The 15,945-nt window shown below is 33.0% G+C and overlaps 1 protein-coding gene across 1 annotated transcript; it reads right to left on the bottom strand.

Moving 5' to 3' along the window:
• Positions 1-7,126: 7,126 nt before the first annotated feature.
• Positions 7,127-12,915, bottom strand: LOC148602265 (uncharacterized). Its single transcript, XM_088552595.1, has 3 exons — positions 11,969-12,915; positions 8,889-9,008; positions 7,127-7,343 (listed from the first exon to the last, which is right to left on the bottom strand). Exons 1-3 carry the CDS (start codon positions 12,802-12,804, stop codon positions 7,196-7,198), a joined length of 1,104 nt encoding a protein of 367 aa, XP_088408721.1. The 5' UTR covers positions 12,805-12,915; the 3' UTR covers positions 7,127-7,195.
• Positions 12,916-15,945: the final 3,030 nt, after the last annotated feature.

Here is a 15,945-nt window from a genome sequence, read left to right as displayed (position 1 = left end):
TCGGGACAGTTTGGGACTTAGTCAAGACTGGTTGATATTTTCTTAAGATTATGCGAGACTGGTGAGTATTTTCGAGACAGTTCAAGACAATATCAGACAAGTTTAAACTAAATTGGACAAAGTGATATTCAGTCGAGACAATTCGAGTATTTTTATGAAATTTTAGAAAAGATAAGACACAATAACACTTAGCACAAGAAGTGCCCTATTCAGTCTTACATGACTTAGTAGTGGAGGTGACTGTCGTTTATGTGAAGGAAAACTTACTGCGATACTCTGTTAAAATTAGAGTATGCAAATTAGTATTTTCTACGGTAAAAAATATTTCTGTCTCAATCTCCAAATTGCTGATTTTTAATCAATAAATCATTAAAGTTAAAATCCTTATAATCTTCACAATAGAACAAAAGTTTATAGTTGTCTATTATTGGACTTCCTGGCTTCCCTCCTTCGATGAACGTTTATTCGAAATGGTATAATGTTCAAACCACGCTTCATAGACAAATAAGAAGAAAAAATATTTGATTATAAGATTTGTGTATCTGATCATATGTTTTATTGGATATAATTTGTATTGGAGGTAGATTCCTACACTCAGAAAGATTTACAGATTAGTATGGAAATGTCACTACATATTGGAATATTAGTGTTTGGAATTTTGATGGATTATGTGATTTGCATTGGTGAGTAAATTTGAATCGTGATTATTTGTAAGAAATGTAGAATATATTACAAAGATGAAGATGAAGTTCCACACTTATGCAACAAAATGAACACGGTCACTTTTGTTAATTGTTTGCTTCTAGTTACAGTTATTTTTTTGCATTCTTTTGTCGGATTTTCTATAAAAAGGTTTTTGAAATCTCCAAAAGTATCAGATTTCTTTGAATATTAACGTAAATATAAATCAAAAACAAACCATCAACCGACAGAAAATTGCATTATTCAGCCATATTTTACCTTATTGTGTATTTTGTTCGTCAGTTATTCTGTTTATACGTTTTTGCCATGAATTAGGATTTTAATATATCTCCATTGTCCTAGCTTTTCTACTTTTTGCCGCTATCTAAACTGAGAGAAATGTTACAGAAGTTAAAGGTATTATGTTATCACGGTCAAGCTTCAGATGGAATCTGGAGTTAAATGTATCATGTAATCCCAGTCTAGATTTAGAAGGAAACTCGAGACCAATGGATGGACAAAATATTCAATACAAACCTCCGGGCAGGCATGTAAAAAACTACACAAATTTTGCAAGGGTTGAAGGGTCAAGTAGCAAGTGGTATAAGATAATAATAAACCTGATCTTTAAAGTATTACAAATTGATTTGTCTTTTAAATATTTTTTTTTATATTTAAGTGTAATTTTTTGTGAGAATAAGGCAAAATGAGAGAAAAAATCAGAAACATTCATGTCAAAAACCCAGCGATCTGACAACATCATTTCACTCAAGTATGCTTTCTATATTTGAAAGGACCATTATTTGATCTGTCTATCACTGCATTTGCTCAAAATATTTCAATAAAATGTCAGAAAATGAGATTTTGACAATTTTCTGTCATTGAAATATTCATTTTCAGTGAATTTAAATGAAAGTCTTTTCCTTGATTCTGATGATGTAAATAGTCAAATTACACTTTCAAAATGATGTATTTTTCCTATTTTCTATACCACATTTCCCCACTATCTGACTCTTACTGAGACTTACACTCAATACTCTTTTAATCATCTTTAGGATACTGGAATTGTTATCAATATACGGAACACGACAAAAATCGAATTTACGCGGGAATACCTCAGGTTGACGTTTGTAATAATTATGGTTATGTCTTTACACATGGACAAAATGCAGAATATCCTGGCTGCCTGAGCTGTTGGTGCTGTAAACCTGTGGGTGAGTCTCATAACTAAGACGTGAACGATCAAGCTGATGGTGCTGTAAACTTGCTGGTGAGTCTCATAACTAAGACGTGAACGATCAAGCTGTTGGTTTGGAAACGTGCTTGTGAGTCTCATAACTATGACGAGAACGCTTAAGTTGTTGGTGCTGTGTAAACGTGTGTGCGAGTCTCATAATTCTGACGAGAACGCTTAAGTTGTTGGTGCTGTGTAAACGTGTGTGCGAGTCTCATAATTCTGACCTGAATGATCAAGTTGTTGGTCTTATTCTTGTAAAATCATGGGTAACTATGAAGTAAACGATCAAGGTGTTGGTGCCGAAAACCTTTGGCGAGTCTAATAACTATGACGTGATCGATCAAGTTGATAGTGCTGTAAATTTGTGGGTAACTCTTATAACTATGACGTGAACAGTCAAGTCGTTGGTGATGAAACCTGTGGGTGAGTCTCATAACCTAGGTTTATAATTATGCACGTTTTGTTTGTTTTAATCTATAAGATATACTTTATCTGTTTGTAAATCCCGTTAGTACTGAACACCTTTCCAAAGAAATACCGACATTGTACATCAAATTGACACGAATACTACTTTTCAAAATTATCTGTTTCGATGTCCCTGCGATCATTCGATATTCGCGCAGTAATAAATTCTGTTCTTTGAAACATTATAGTGTTCTTTGAAAAGGCAATATCCACGACAGTTTACACTGGGCCTATAGCTCATATCGCAAATACAGCACAAGGAAAACTGATCAAGATTTACAGTCACTTTTGTTTTTTTTATAACATTTGAATTAAAAAAAACGTATGATAATCGTCATAATTTATTTTTTTAGCAATAACCTCCACGGAGACGACACAAACAGATTCAATAACACCTAGAAATTATGCTTCAACCATAGATAATCAACCATCGACAAACAGTAATAAATGTTATTGTCCATGTACAACCGTTACAAATCTTACATTGACAATAGAACATTTAGCTGTAAGGCTCAAAAGTTTGAGGAATGAACTTCAAGTTTCTCTGAAAAATACCAGTGCTTACAAAAATACAAAAATATCTGCAAGTGATAGTCGGATGTCGTCGAAATGTATCGGAGTCGTCGGGTGTATTATTATGATTGTTCCGATTATTTGTATTGTGTCTTGTGATTTCTTTCATATTTTTTTTGCATATTTAAACTATAACAAGTTTTTAATGTTACGATTTTAAGTAGTATTCCAGCTAAGAATCATGCAAAATGTGATTCTTGGTTTGATAGCCTACAAATTTTATTTTTGATATTTTGTTATATATGTGTGTGTAGTAAATTAAAACAGAAATTTACATGTGGCTTTCCATAAGACCCCTGTTCATAGGAGATATAAATTATAATGACTGTACTATAAAATTCAAAATTGGGGGAGATAGCTCTGCAAAGACACTGACATACAACAGAAACTATTGTATTTCCGATGTGAATTATGTTTACGGATAGGACAATTTTTACGTAAAAATATAGAATACGTAGAATGGAAAATCATCGTTTGTTCATTGAGTTTTCTTTAGCAATGAATCACATTGATATGGGCAATATCTGAATTTTATATGGACTGGTACTTAAAAGCGATTTTGAAATTTGATATTAATGCATGATTACTAATTATGTTCTACATACCCTTTTATTAAAGTTTATTTTATATCTTACAAGGAAAATTCATATTTGCATACTGCATCTCATGAATTGGTTTCATGCTATATTTTTCTAGCTATGCTTTGGTCATTGTATCTATTCGTCAAAATTGAAACACTGTCATATTTAGCATATGTCAATTGCGTCACACTGTGAATATCAAGTCAATGTGAAACAAGTTTTTTTAGGAAAGTTTTCAGCCAGAAAAAATAAGAATTATGGCTGTAATTACAATATACAGTTAACTTCCATAAATGACATTACAATGAAAAGTTACACACAGTTTTTCTTCCAATACTGTGAAAGTACTATTGTTCGTGGGGTACCAATTTTTGTGGTGTTCGTGGGTAGGCCAAAGTACGAAATTTGGTTCCCTATGAAAAAGAGAATCCAATCTATGTGTATACTGAAAACCTTAAAACCACGAATTCTACTCTAGGCTAAAAACCACTAATTCCACTTCCCATAGGCTTCTATGTTAATTTCATAATATTCAATGGCTTCTCTGGACTTTACCTTAACTTTAACCTGCAGAGGACTATATATCAGCATGATTCTGCATATGTCAGCTCACAATCCTCAGAATGGCATGTGGGGTTAGCAGACTTGCAGTGCAGTACTGGTCACAGGAAGTGAAGGGTCTATAAATAGCATGGGAAATCCCAGTGTTTTCACAAGATAGAGGTATATTTAAAAATCATTATGGAGATTAGGCTTCACATCACAAGAAGCAAAATGCACCTATAAAATGTACAGAAATGTTTTTCCTTTCAGAAACTGTTTTTTTTTTTTAAATAAGATGAGAACTTTCTTCACAGCACTATGAGGAACAGGGGTAATTTCTGCGTAGGACTATTTTTGCGTACGTTCCAAATGCTCATTGGTTGAATTGGTGGTCTGTAACCTCTAATCCATAAAAATAGGTATCCACGAATTAAAGTACTTTCACAGTACTTATCAAAATTCTGTTTTTGTTCAAATTCAGATGCTACAATTCTTTATTTTACTGTATATATATATATATCAGACTATATACTTTCACATTCTGAGACGTTGTATGATATTGATGTGTTGTGACATGCATCATTAATTTGATCCTCTATCCTACATAATAACATCTAAATGAACTGTCCCGTACTACCATACATCGTGTACTAAGTTACAGCCCTAGATTAACCCTACGAGGATGAATGACCCTGCCAGCGAAAGCTATATTTTTATATAGCTTAGCTGGTCGAGTGGTCTAGGGCGCTGGACTTTGTGCAGGCGGTGTTGCCATAGATGTCACAGGGTACGAGTTCGAGTCCCGCGGAGGAAACGACCAAAAATTTGCATCACTAATTTTACAGTACAAACATCGTTGGGAATTTTTCAGACCTTTCTATACGTTTACATATCTTCCCAGTATCAATTTGATCCGATGGAGCAGTGTAGCGAATAGAGTCGTCACATTCTGAGACGTTGTATATACATGTATATATATATATATATAAAAACGTCTAAATATGTTTAACATCACCAGAAGATGGAGGATATCTGTTATCCGAAATATTCAATTTAAATTTTACCATCTTCTGGTGATGTTTAACATATTTAGACGTTTATTTAATTTATTGTAATGTTTCGCATCGTTTTAAACGATCCATCACCTCGTAAGAATGATTGTTGACTATTATTTAGACGATTTATTATATATATATATATATCTGTTTACTATTATTTTCTCTTAAAAAGTAGTCCTGATCATTAGTTTGTAACCGTCGTGATGATAGTTTCATCTCTCAAAATATTTCATAGATCGTTGGGAATGTTATCACTATACTAAACAAGACAAATTAATAATAGAACCTCGTGAAAATGAGCCTGAAGTCATGGATATGAATGGAAGAAATGAAAACTATACTGAATGTTCTGGATGTTGATGCTGCAAACCTATTGATGGGTACATTGGAAAGACGAGGCAAGGAAAAGACTACTTCAGTTATGGAAACAAAATTAAAAATAATACATATCAGAAGCATGAACTCACCATCAATTAACATATGTGTAACCAATTTATTAAGTTGCATTGCCAAATCTAGAAACTTTCCTAATTTTTTTTCTTAATTCATAATTAAATAAAGGGTACAACAAAATTGTTGAAATTAATATAAAAAAACAGTAGTTTTTAATTATCCCATTAATTGGAAAATCAATAATATAGCTATAACTATAGCTTGAACGGTATAATTTTCCATTTACACAATATAACTTTCCCCATTCCTTCTTGTCCCCACCATCATTCCTCCATTGAGGATATTCCAAATTACATTTTTTTCATTCTGTATCAAGTATTTACCTGCAAATATTTCCTCAACTTTGAAATTTCATATACAATTAATTCATATATATTTTTCGTATCAATAAATACTTTAAATGCTTATTTTTCCACCCTAACAAACCAAAATCCCCTTCCCCATTTACACATTATTAATTCCCACAAATACTGTAACCCGACAAAATAAAATAAATGAGTATGTTTCTCACTTGGTACAGAAATTTAAATCGTTGAAAGAGTAATTAAAGGAACTAAGATTCGTAAGGTAATTAAAAGAATATACTCTAAAGATAAAGATAAAGACTTGTCACACAAAAAGGACATCAAAACGAAGTAACATTTACAAGAAAAGCACATGTAAATGAGCAACTCCACTCAACTGGGAGCATGGACCAGGTGCACTGATAGGGTAAGCGTCCTCTGATTTTCTAAGAACACCCGCCTAGTTGGTCATTTAAGTCCGGGGTAATGAAAGAAGAATGAATATTATGACACTTTGAACAAATCAGTTTTAATAATGCAGAAAAGCGTGTAAAATTCGTGTGACAGTCATGTGAAATCATTTCGCCGGTGTAAATCTGCAACATCTTGCCTTATCAGTTTCAATGCAATATTTTGACATAGAAATCATGTACAGAGAATTTTACTGTGTAATTTTGTTGCGTGGTAAACTGAGAAACAATTGCAATACAAGTAATAATAAAAGAATATAAGTAAAAAAAACAAAGAATTACAAGTAGAAAACAAAGAATTACAAGTAAAAAACAAAGAATTACGGGTAAAAAACAAAGAATTACATATAGACAGAATAGCAGCAAAAATGTTACTCCCTGTTTTCAGTGGATTGTGAGTTGCTCATTTACATTTTTTGCTTTGTACATGTTTTTTTTAAAATTTTATTTCATGTTTTGGTTATTTTATTTCCTTTATTGTGTATGTCTGTTTTCTATATCCGGTCGTTGCCCTTTGTATTTCATATATCATAAGTTTTGCTGGGAAGCAAAGACAATATTTTGTATTATGACTCGGCCGGGGATCAAAACCACGACCTCCAAAACGCGATGTGACAACACCTCCAATACACTAAGATCTGCTTACATGATATATTTGTTTCATTTGCGTTGTGAGACAAACCGTGTCATATTTTACAATTTATTTGGCATGATTTTTTTTTAACTTTCCATCATACTAAGAATTATAAACAAACAAGTCATTTTAAGAATCATGCAAATTCTATAAAATGTGCTACTATGAAAAAAGGTTTGCCAGTTAAGGAGAAGAGAACTATCTTTTATTTTTTTACTATTTCGCTTGGCACGAACAATAACTGTCTATGAAAAATTTATCAAATTTAACTGGTGGAAACTGTGTCGAATCAGGATCCATAACCAACAAGAAATGAAGCCTCTGTTGCATTTTACATAGCCGACATCCAGGCTGACTATTTGATCTGTAAAAATTAAGTCGAAAAATTAAGTTAATAAAAGTGAAAAAAATGCTTTGCTTTACAAGGCAATGGGTGCATGCTAACAATGGGATACTTAGTATGTGAATAATAATGATATTCTTTAAATTAACAACAAATTTCCTGACTTGGATATTTTATAACTGTTGGTAGCATAACTCAAAATAACATCGGAGTGTTTGTTGACACTATGTAAGAGGGATATTCGGCTGACCATAGAACACGCCATATCGTTTTGAATACCTGTATTAAGTAAATAACAGTGGTTCATTCTATTTTGCGGTTTATCCATCGTTTGCCAGCTTGTTTTATATAATTTCTGCCTTATAATTATGAGCTTGGTTTTTATCTTTATTTGAACAGTTGGGAAATCAGAATGACTAAAACTTATCTACTGTTAGGTAAGCACCATTGGACCATCTTACAATACTGTTAAACAATTCTTAAAATTGCACAATACAAGATTTCAATTTTGACACATTTGTTTTACCTCGCCAGAAAATACTGTAATAACTGATTAGTATAAGTGCATTACATTTGTAAAAGAACAAACGCGTTTTGAATAATTATAATTTTATTCCTGGAAAAATGTCAAGTCGGTGTATGCTGCTATAAGATTGAAGTCATCACTACAGATGTTTTATGGTCGTCAACTCGTGGATCGCAATGGTGCTTCCATCTGCGCCATGAAAACTGATTTGTTCAACGTGTCATAGTTTTCCTTTCCTCTTTCGTCTACCTCGGACTTGACTTTTTATCTACCGGTGCACCTGGTCCATGCTCCCAGTTTTTAGTGGAGTCCGATTTGTTCATTTGCTTTTTTTACTTTGTATGTATGATTTTAGTTACTTTATGTTCTTTGTTGTTTATGTCTGTTTTCCATGTCTGGTCTTTGTCTCTGGATTACATTCTTTTGATTACTGCTATAACCTTGGGTCCCTTGATTACTCTTTGATAAAGCTTGTACTTTGATACCTGGCTAACAACTTTATAAATTGTCATACATTTATAACTAAAACATTTGATTTATTGTCTCTTAGGATAAAAATCAGTATTTATTTCTAAAATTCCATTTACACAAAGGGATAAGTTTAATCTCCTTTTTTAAACTTATATTTGAACAAGTTCTATTTCAATTTCAACTTTGTTCAGTTCCATGTGCTTAGATATTACTAAGTTCTAGATATAACTAGAATAGGTATTGAAAATATATCAATAAGACAACATCCCCACAAGGATGAAAATGTCAGCCCAAGGCCAATATCATCGTTTTTCAATGAACGTTGAGGAAACCCTCACACCACAGGGAAGGCTGCAGCAAGTCTCAAAACATCATTATACACAGGTGCAGTGAAAAAGTTGCCCCTATATACTCATATAACATAAAAACAAACTAGAGGTGAAAACGAAACATGACATACAGAGGCCAAAACTTCAGGATTTGGAACATGGGTAAAATATGCGGTGTGATCAAAACCCTCCCCTTTATCATCTGTCCAATGTCTGTTGCAAAAGTCAAGTTATACTTACACACAATCTCCGACAGGTATGTATTGCTGATAAGCTGGTGTCCCTCCAATGAATTGCACTATTTCTCGTTTTACTCCTTCTGTATTGTCCAAGAATTTGGTATCAAGGTGACTCAGAATTCTAAAAAAAAATAATAATATCACAAGTTTTCTAAGAGAAAACTCTTGAATTGATAGAATTCATTTTTACATCATATATCATTATTCCGTCTTATTTATTCTCCCTATAGAAAATCCCCCACATTATAACCCCCAGTGGCATTTTTACTGACGTTTCATAGTTTTCCTTTCCTATTTCGTCTACCCAGGACATGACTTTTTAAGAGCAACTCGGTGGATGTTTCTAGAAAAGCAGGGGACGCTTACCCTACCGATGCACCTGGTCCATGCTTTCAGTTTTCGGTGGAGTCCTAGTTTGCTTTTGCTTTTGTTACTTTGTATGTATGATTTTAGTTGCTTTATGTTCTTTGTTCTGTTTATCTATTTTCCATGTCTGGTATTTGTCCCTGGATTACATTATTTTGATTTCCGCCAGAATCTTGGTTTCCTTGATTACTTTTAACATTATTATAACGAATTATCAACTAAAATATTGCTTTTTAAATACTTCGCATTAAAAATCTCTTCCAATTACGGTATCCCTATTTCCGCATTCAATGTCTCTCATGTGAACATTTATAACTGTTGAAATTTGCAGATATTTCAGCATTTTGTAATTACTGGGACGATGACAATGCAGGTGGACCAAAGATTTTCGAGAGTATTCACAAACCCAGTAGTCGGACTTGTCTGACTGCAAATTATATCAGATATTACTTATTTTATAATGTTATAATTTATCATGTTTATAAAAATTTGCAGTTTTACAAATTTCAAAATACCTCAAAACACTGAGGCTTTATTCTTTGTATAGTCTACAGTTAACTTCCTATTATGATAATAATATTGGTTTTGAGTATAAAATTAATTCTAGGTTTTAGATCTTCCTATTTTTATGCTGCTGGTGAGAGGTTACTCCTCGAAAATAATGTAGGGCGTATCGAAATTTGCAAAATCTATAATTGGTATTTTTGTATTTCATTTGCAAAAAAGCGGGAAGCTCGCCATACAAGGGTTATATCAATAAAATTAGAAAAGTAAATAAGTTAGATATGCAACAGATGTTTCTTTAAATAATGGCTTGATGTTAGTATGACGCAAATGATTACTAGCGTCATCAGATTTGGCGATTTAGATTTTTTATAATCATCCTTTTTATGAGCAACTGGGTTGGTTGCTTCTAGAAAAGCAGAGGAAGCTTACACTACAGGTGCACCTAGCCAATGCATCCAGTTTTTAATGGAGTCCGAGTTGCTCATTTACATTTGTTGCTTTGTACTTATTATACTTATTATTTTGGTTATTTTTTGTTCTTTATTGTGTGTATCTTTTTTTCCATGTCTGGTCTTTGTCCCTGGATTACATTCTTTTGAATTCCGATATAATCTTGGTTTCTATGATAATTACTCTTTCACTAAGACAATAAATATAAGATTTGCGATGTTATGTCAAAAACGTAAAATAAAAGGCATGAAACGGACATAAAGTGAATCTTCATAACGTAATGGTGTGAAAAAAATGCTAAAAATGGCTAAATTGCTAAAAAAAAACATTTTGGAATTTGCTGAAAATTAAACTTAACTTGTTTTTTATGGTGTTAAAGAACTGTAAATTTTCAAAAAAAAAATAATTGATCGGTTCTAAAGTCTCAAGTTATCTTCGGGAAACAGAGACAGTCAGACAGTCGGACGAACAAACGGACAGAGACGAAACCTTTTGTGGAAATCACATTATGCCACGCAACTTCGTGGCACGGGGTACAAAAAGCTTATCAACCATCCCAATTTTTCGGAAATTAATTCAAGTGAATCTGGATAGTCATTCCTTTGTGCTACTTTTTTGCAAAGAGTCATCAAGGGAACTATGACTATGTCAGTTTCAAAATAAAATGTCATAATCAAGGACGAATTGTGTTCGCAAATTTCTTGCCTACGAATTTATCAGTTACAAGTCTTCTGCGGAAGTAGTTTTGTCAATTCGGCAAATTTCAAAGTATCACGAAAGAAACAAAACAAAAAAGTAAATAATGTAAATGAGAGGAATATGATGAAATGTTCTAAAGTTTTCATTTTTAAGAAGCTTTTATATCAATTGTGTATAAATTACTACATGTCATATATGACATTAACTGACACAAAATCGCTTAACTTTCAATTTTTTTAGCAGAAAAAAGAGAAATGTACATGAAACGTGAATAGCGTGAGGAAAACTCACGGCAAAAACAAATTTGATAATACGTAAACAGATAATCGACAAGAAAAAGAAAAAAAAATAAACAGAACAGAACAGAGCAGGACGAACTCGATCAATAACAAAGGATGAATTCAGGTGACCCGGAAGGATAAGTCATAATTATCAAACAATCGTGCTAATCATGTTAACCTGAATAAAAATAAACATACAACAAATCATTAGAAATGTTTTAAATGGACTAAATAAACAACAATAATCAGTAGCTCCATGGACCAACAAAGATCACTGGCATTGTTCTCCATGGTCCAAAAAATCACCAGCATTGCTCTCCATGAACCAACAAAATCACTAGCATTGTTCTCCATGGACCAAAAAAAAATCATAAGCATTGTTCATCATTGACCAACAACCTTAGCATTGTCCGCCAGACTAACAAAATAATTAGCATTGTTTTCCATTGACCAACAAAAATCACTAGCATTGTTCTCCGTGAACCAACAAAATCACTAGCATTGTTCGCAATGGACTAACCAAAATAATAAGCATTGTTCTCAATGGACCAACAATTAATCTCTAACATTGTTCACCATGGACCAATAAAATCACTAACATTGTTCTCCAAAGACCAACAAAAATCACAAGTATTGTTCTCCATGGAAAAACAAAAATCATTATGGACCAACGGAACACACATTACTAGTATTATTCTCCATGGTCAGAAAAATGCTTTCTCAATGCTAACTTTTACAAACATACTACCATTAAAAACTAAGATACATATACACTTACGTTGGACAGCAGTTATCACCGTCATTATCCGGTGTTCCTGAAGGACCGGACGTTCCTGCATTTCCTCCAGGTCTTCCGTGTTCTGAGGGTCCATGATTTCCTCCTGGCCTTCCAGGCTTACTAGTAGTAGGATGCATTGAGGTTCCACTTGATGGTAGTGTTGTAGCATTTGGCGCTTTAGTTGTTTCCTCTCCTGTCAAAACTGTTTCATAGCCTAGATGAGTTACACTAGGTTGTTGACCACTATTATTTCTTCTTCGTCTATTCATTTTTTCTAGTTTCTGGATTTCTCGCAATGTATAGAAGAGCTTTGGGTAATACTTGTTATACATATTAAACGGGTAACCTCCACATTTCCCTTTAAAGCATCGTGGTGTACTTTTATTTGCTGGTTTCAAGATTTGTGACATCCCTATTAACTTATGTAATTCACCAATCGTTACATTTTCATATTGATAAAATGGATCTGGAAAGTCATAAAAATCCGGATCTCCAGTTTCCTGAATGTATGTAATGCCGTTTCTTTTAATGCTGAAAGGTTCGTCTTCATAGTTGTCTTTGACGTGCTGTTGTTGGTTTTGTTGATTGTTGTCGCGTTTTACCATGGTAGAAATTATTTTTCGTTTATCCATCATGTTGTGACCACGTTGTTCTCTGTTCTTTGGTATGTTTCCTCCATTATCAGTATTTTTTTTACTATTTCCACTTATCTGTGAATGCTTCGGAGTATGTCTTTTTGTCTCCTCAATTCGATATGTTTCATCCGGTTTAGAATGTGAATGTTGGCAATGGCAAAGGGAGATAAAAATAGCCAAACAGAACTGAACAATCCTCATGGCATAAAAACCAGGTCGACTCGGAAAGGGTTTAAGTCTTTTTAATGGCGACGGTTAACACATCAAAACGTCTTCAATGTCGCATATGTTAGAAATAATTAGTTCAATTACGTACAAAAGTATTATGTATTTATATTCAAAATGCAGCATAAAATAATATTACTTAGGAAATATTATTTATATATTCATTTATGTTCTATTTATGATCGGTGAATAAAAGCTTCTTAGGCCAAACAAAGGAAAGTTATGTATATGAGTTCCCGAATGTTCCCAACAATATAGTCAGTATACATTTGCTGAATTTTGATAAGGGGGTACAGTACATTTATTACTCCGTGGTACCAACTATTACCTCGGACAATGTTTGCATTAGGTAATAGCTGGTATCGTGGGAAAAAAATTAACAGAAAAGAATATAAATATGGCAGTATTGCCCCGTTAATAGTACAAGTTATTGCCCGCGAAAACAGAACAATAAAGGCCTTTTGGAGTATTTAGTTAAAATGTTACACATTTGAATTACTATAATTTATAAACTGAAGTATAAAAAAATGTCTGACCCTATTTAAAGATCATACATTAACTGCCGTAACACATAAATTGAAACCCCAAGTATCAAGTCTTTTTTATTTGTACAAAACATTTGGTTACAATGCTGTAGATCCTGACATACTTTGGTAGAACTCATCGATGCTTGATTTTTTAACATTTTTGTTGTTGTATTTTTAAACTTCTTGAATGGTGTTTATTTCTTATTCTTGATCTTTTTATGTATTTGGTTCTTATGCTGCTAAAATATTATGAATATCATCATTGTTTGTGAAGTTAATTAGCATTCCAACTAAGAATAAGGCAAATTGTGATACATGGTTGGAAAGCCTACATATTTTTATTTTTGATATTTTGTTTAAAATGCTTTAGTAAACAGCATTAACATTCGGTTTTTTCGTATAACCTGTTCCCATAGGAGATAAAAATTGTATAGAATGCACTGTAGAATTCAAAATTAAGGGAGATAACTCTGTAAATGACACTCAAATTCAAAAGAATCTATTGGATTGTTGATTATCTCTTAAGAGCAGGTAGATTTGAATGAATAATTACACATTTCATAATATAGACCACAAAACAACTTAATTACAAAAATATGTAGCCTTTTTTTGGGGTGTATCACATTTTTTTTCAGTTTTTGCATGATTCTTACAAAGACAGCTACTTAAGATTTTAAGTTGCAAGCGTATCTGTTTGTTGATTTGTGATTTTAGAAAACCATCATCACAGCATCACACAGAACACTTATCAACTAGTTTTGTTCGTCTTGACAAAAATGACAAAAAATGATAAAATGACAATATTTGATAACTTAAACATTCAAATACAAATATACAATAATATACAAATATATTATGATATAAAACAGAAATTTGTTTAACTTGCCTGTTGGCAAACAATTTACAAATATCCTAAGCCTTTAATGGTAAGGTGATCAATAAGTCTTTGTCCTTTACAAAAGCTATTGTCAGAAAAATCGTATGTATACTTGTCATAAACCGAAAATAGTATTTTGGAGCAATACACATGAAATAGGAAACTCAGCGGGTGTTATTGAAAAGCAGAGGACGCTTAGCCTACCGGTGCACCTGGTCGATGTTCCAAGTTTTTTAGTCCGAATTGCTTATTTACTTTTATTTCTTTATAGTATTATTTTGGTCATTTTATGTTCTTTGTTGTGTGAGTTTGTTTACCTTGTCTGATCATTGATTGTTTTTTTTTTTCTTATTTCCTATGGAATATTGGTTCTCCTGATTACTCTTTTAGAACCAGTCTAAATTCATTGACAAAAAAAGAGAAAAACGAACAAAAAAAAAAAAAAACCAAACAAAAAAAAAACATGAATGCCCCTTTGAAATTTTCAAAGCCTACAAAAATGATATCCCGTCTGTCATGCAAAACGACTAGAATTAAAATTTCAAGACATCCTAGCAAAGTTGAGAATGAAATTAAACAAGAGTTACGTTTGATTTAAGAAAAAGAGATTCTGGGTCCTGTTGTTCATATTGTGTCTATTGTTCAACTTGTCATTAATCTTAATTAGTAATTAAATACCTTAATCAACTGATTAAAATTAACTATGTAATTAATTGTTGCTCAACTTGTCATTAACTTTAATAAATCATTAAAAATGCTAAGAGAGTAATCAAGGTAATCAAGGGAATCAAGGTTACAGCGGTAATTCAAAGAATGTAATCTAGGGACAAAGACCAGACATGGAAAACAAACATGCACAACAAAGAACACAAGTAACTAAAACATACATACAAAGTAACAAAAGCAAATGAGCAACTCGAACTCCATTAAAACCTGGGAGCATGGACCGGGCGCACCGGTAGGGTAAGCGTCCTCTGCTTTTCCAGAAGTCCGGGGTAGACAAACGAGGAAAGGAAAACCATGACCCGTTGAATAAATCAGTGTTCATGGTGCAGATGGATACACCATAACGATCCATGAGTTCATGATGACGACCATAAAACTTCTGTAGTGATGACTTCAATCTTGTAGCAACATAACCCTGTTCCAGAAGCCTATTTATTAGAGTTCTAGCGCGATACAAAAAGTCTGCGTAGTTTCGGCAAGCTCCGGCATAATATATGAGTTGCGATATGAACACTCCATACGCAGGTGCCGAAGGGATGTTGCCACAGATGAAAAGAAAGTTGACAATTCTGAATGAAAAGTCATCACGTTTGTCGTAAGGTTTGGTCAATAGTTTTCCCTTACCATCGATTTCTAAGTGTAGGTCAAGATATGAGGCTGACTTCACAGTGTCTGTAGTATCCTTTATCTCAAGTTCACTTGGGTAGATGCGATGTATCAAATCCCCGAAATTAGGATTGTTTAAAGATAATACGTAATCTATATAGCGGAAACTGGACTTAATTCGGGTATGGCTACGACAGATGAAAGTAACCATAACGATTCTATTGTTAGGGCACTGGAGATATTCTACCATGTATTGTATAAACATAAAATGCACACTCACGGGCTACGGATGCATACATGTAAGAAAAGATCAGTGTTTTTTTAATTATTGACAGATATTGTGTTGGTTTTGATGTTAATCGTGGCTAAATGACAGTTCTT

The sequence above is a fragment of the Perna viridis genome, chromosome 11, assembly GCF_037379345.1.
Source record: "Perna viridis isolate PV_CMFRI_1.1 ecotype Kerala chromosome 11, ASM3737934v1, whole genome shotgun sequence".
Lineage (NCBI taxonomy): Eukaryota > Metazoa > Mollusca > Bivalvia > Mytilida > Mytilidae > Perna > Perna viridis.
This window is presented reverse-complemented; position numbering and strand designations above follow the sequence as displayed.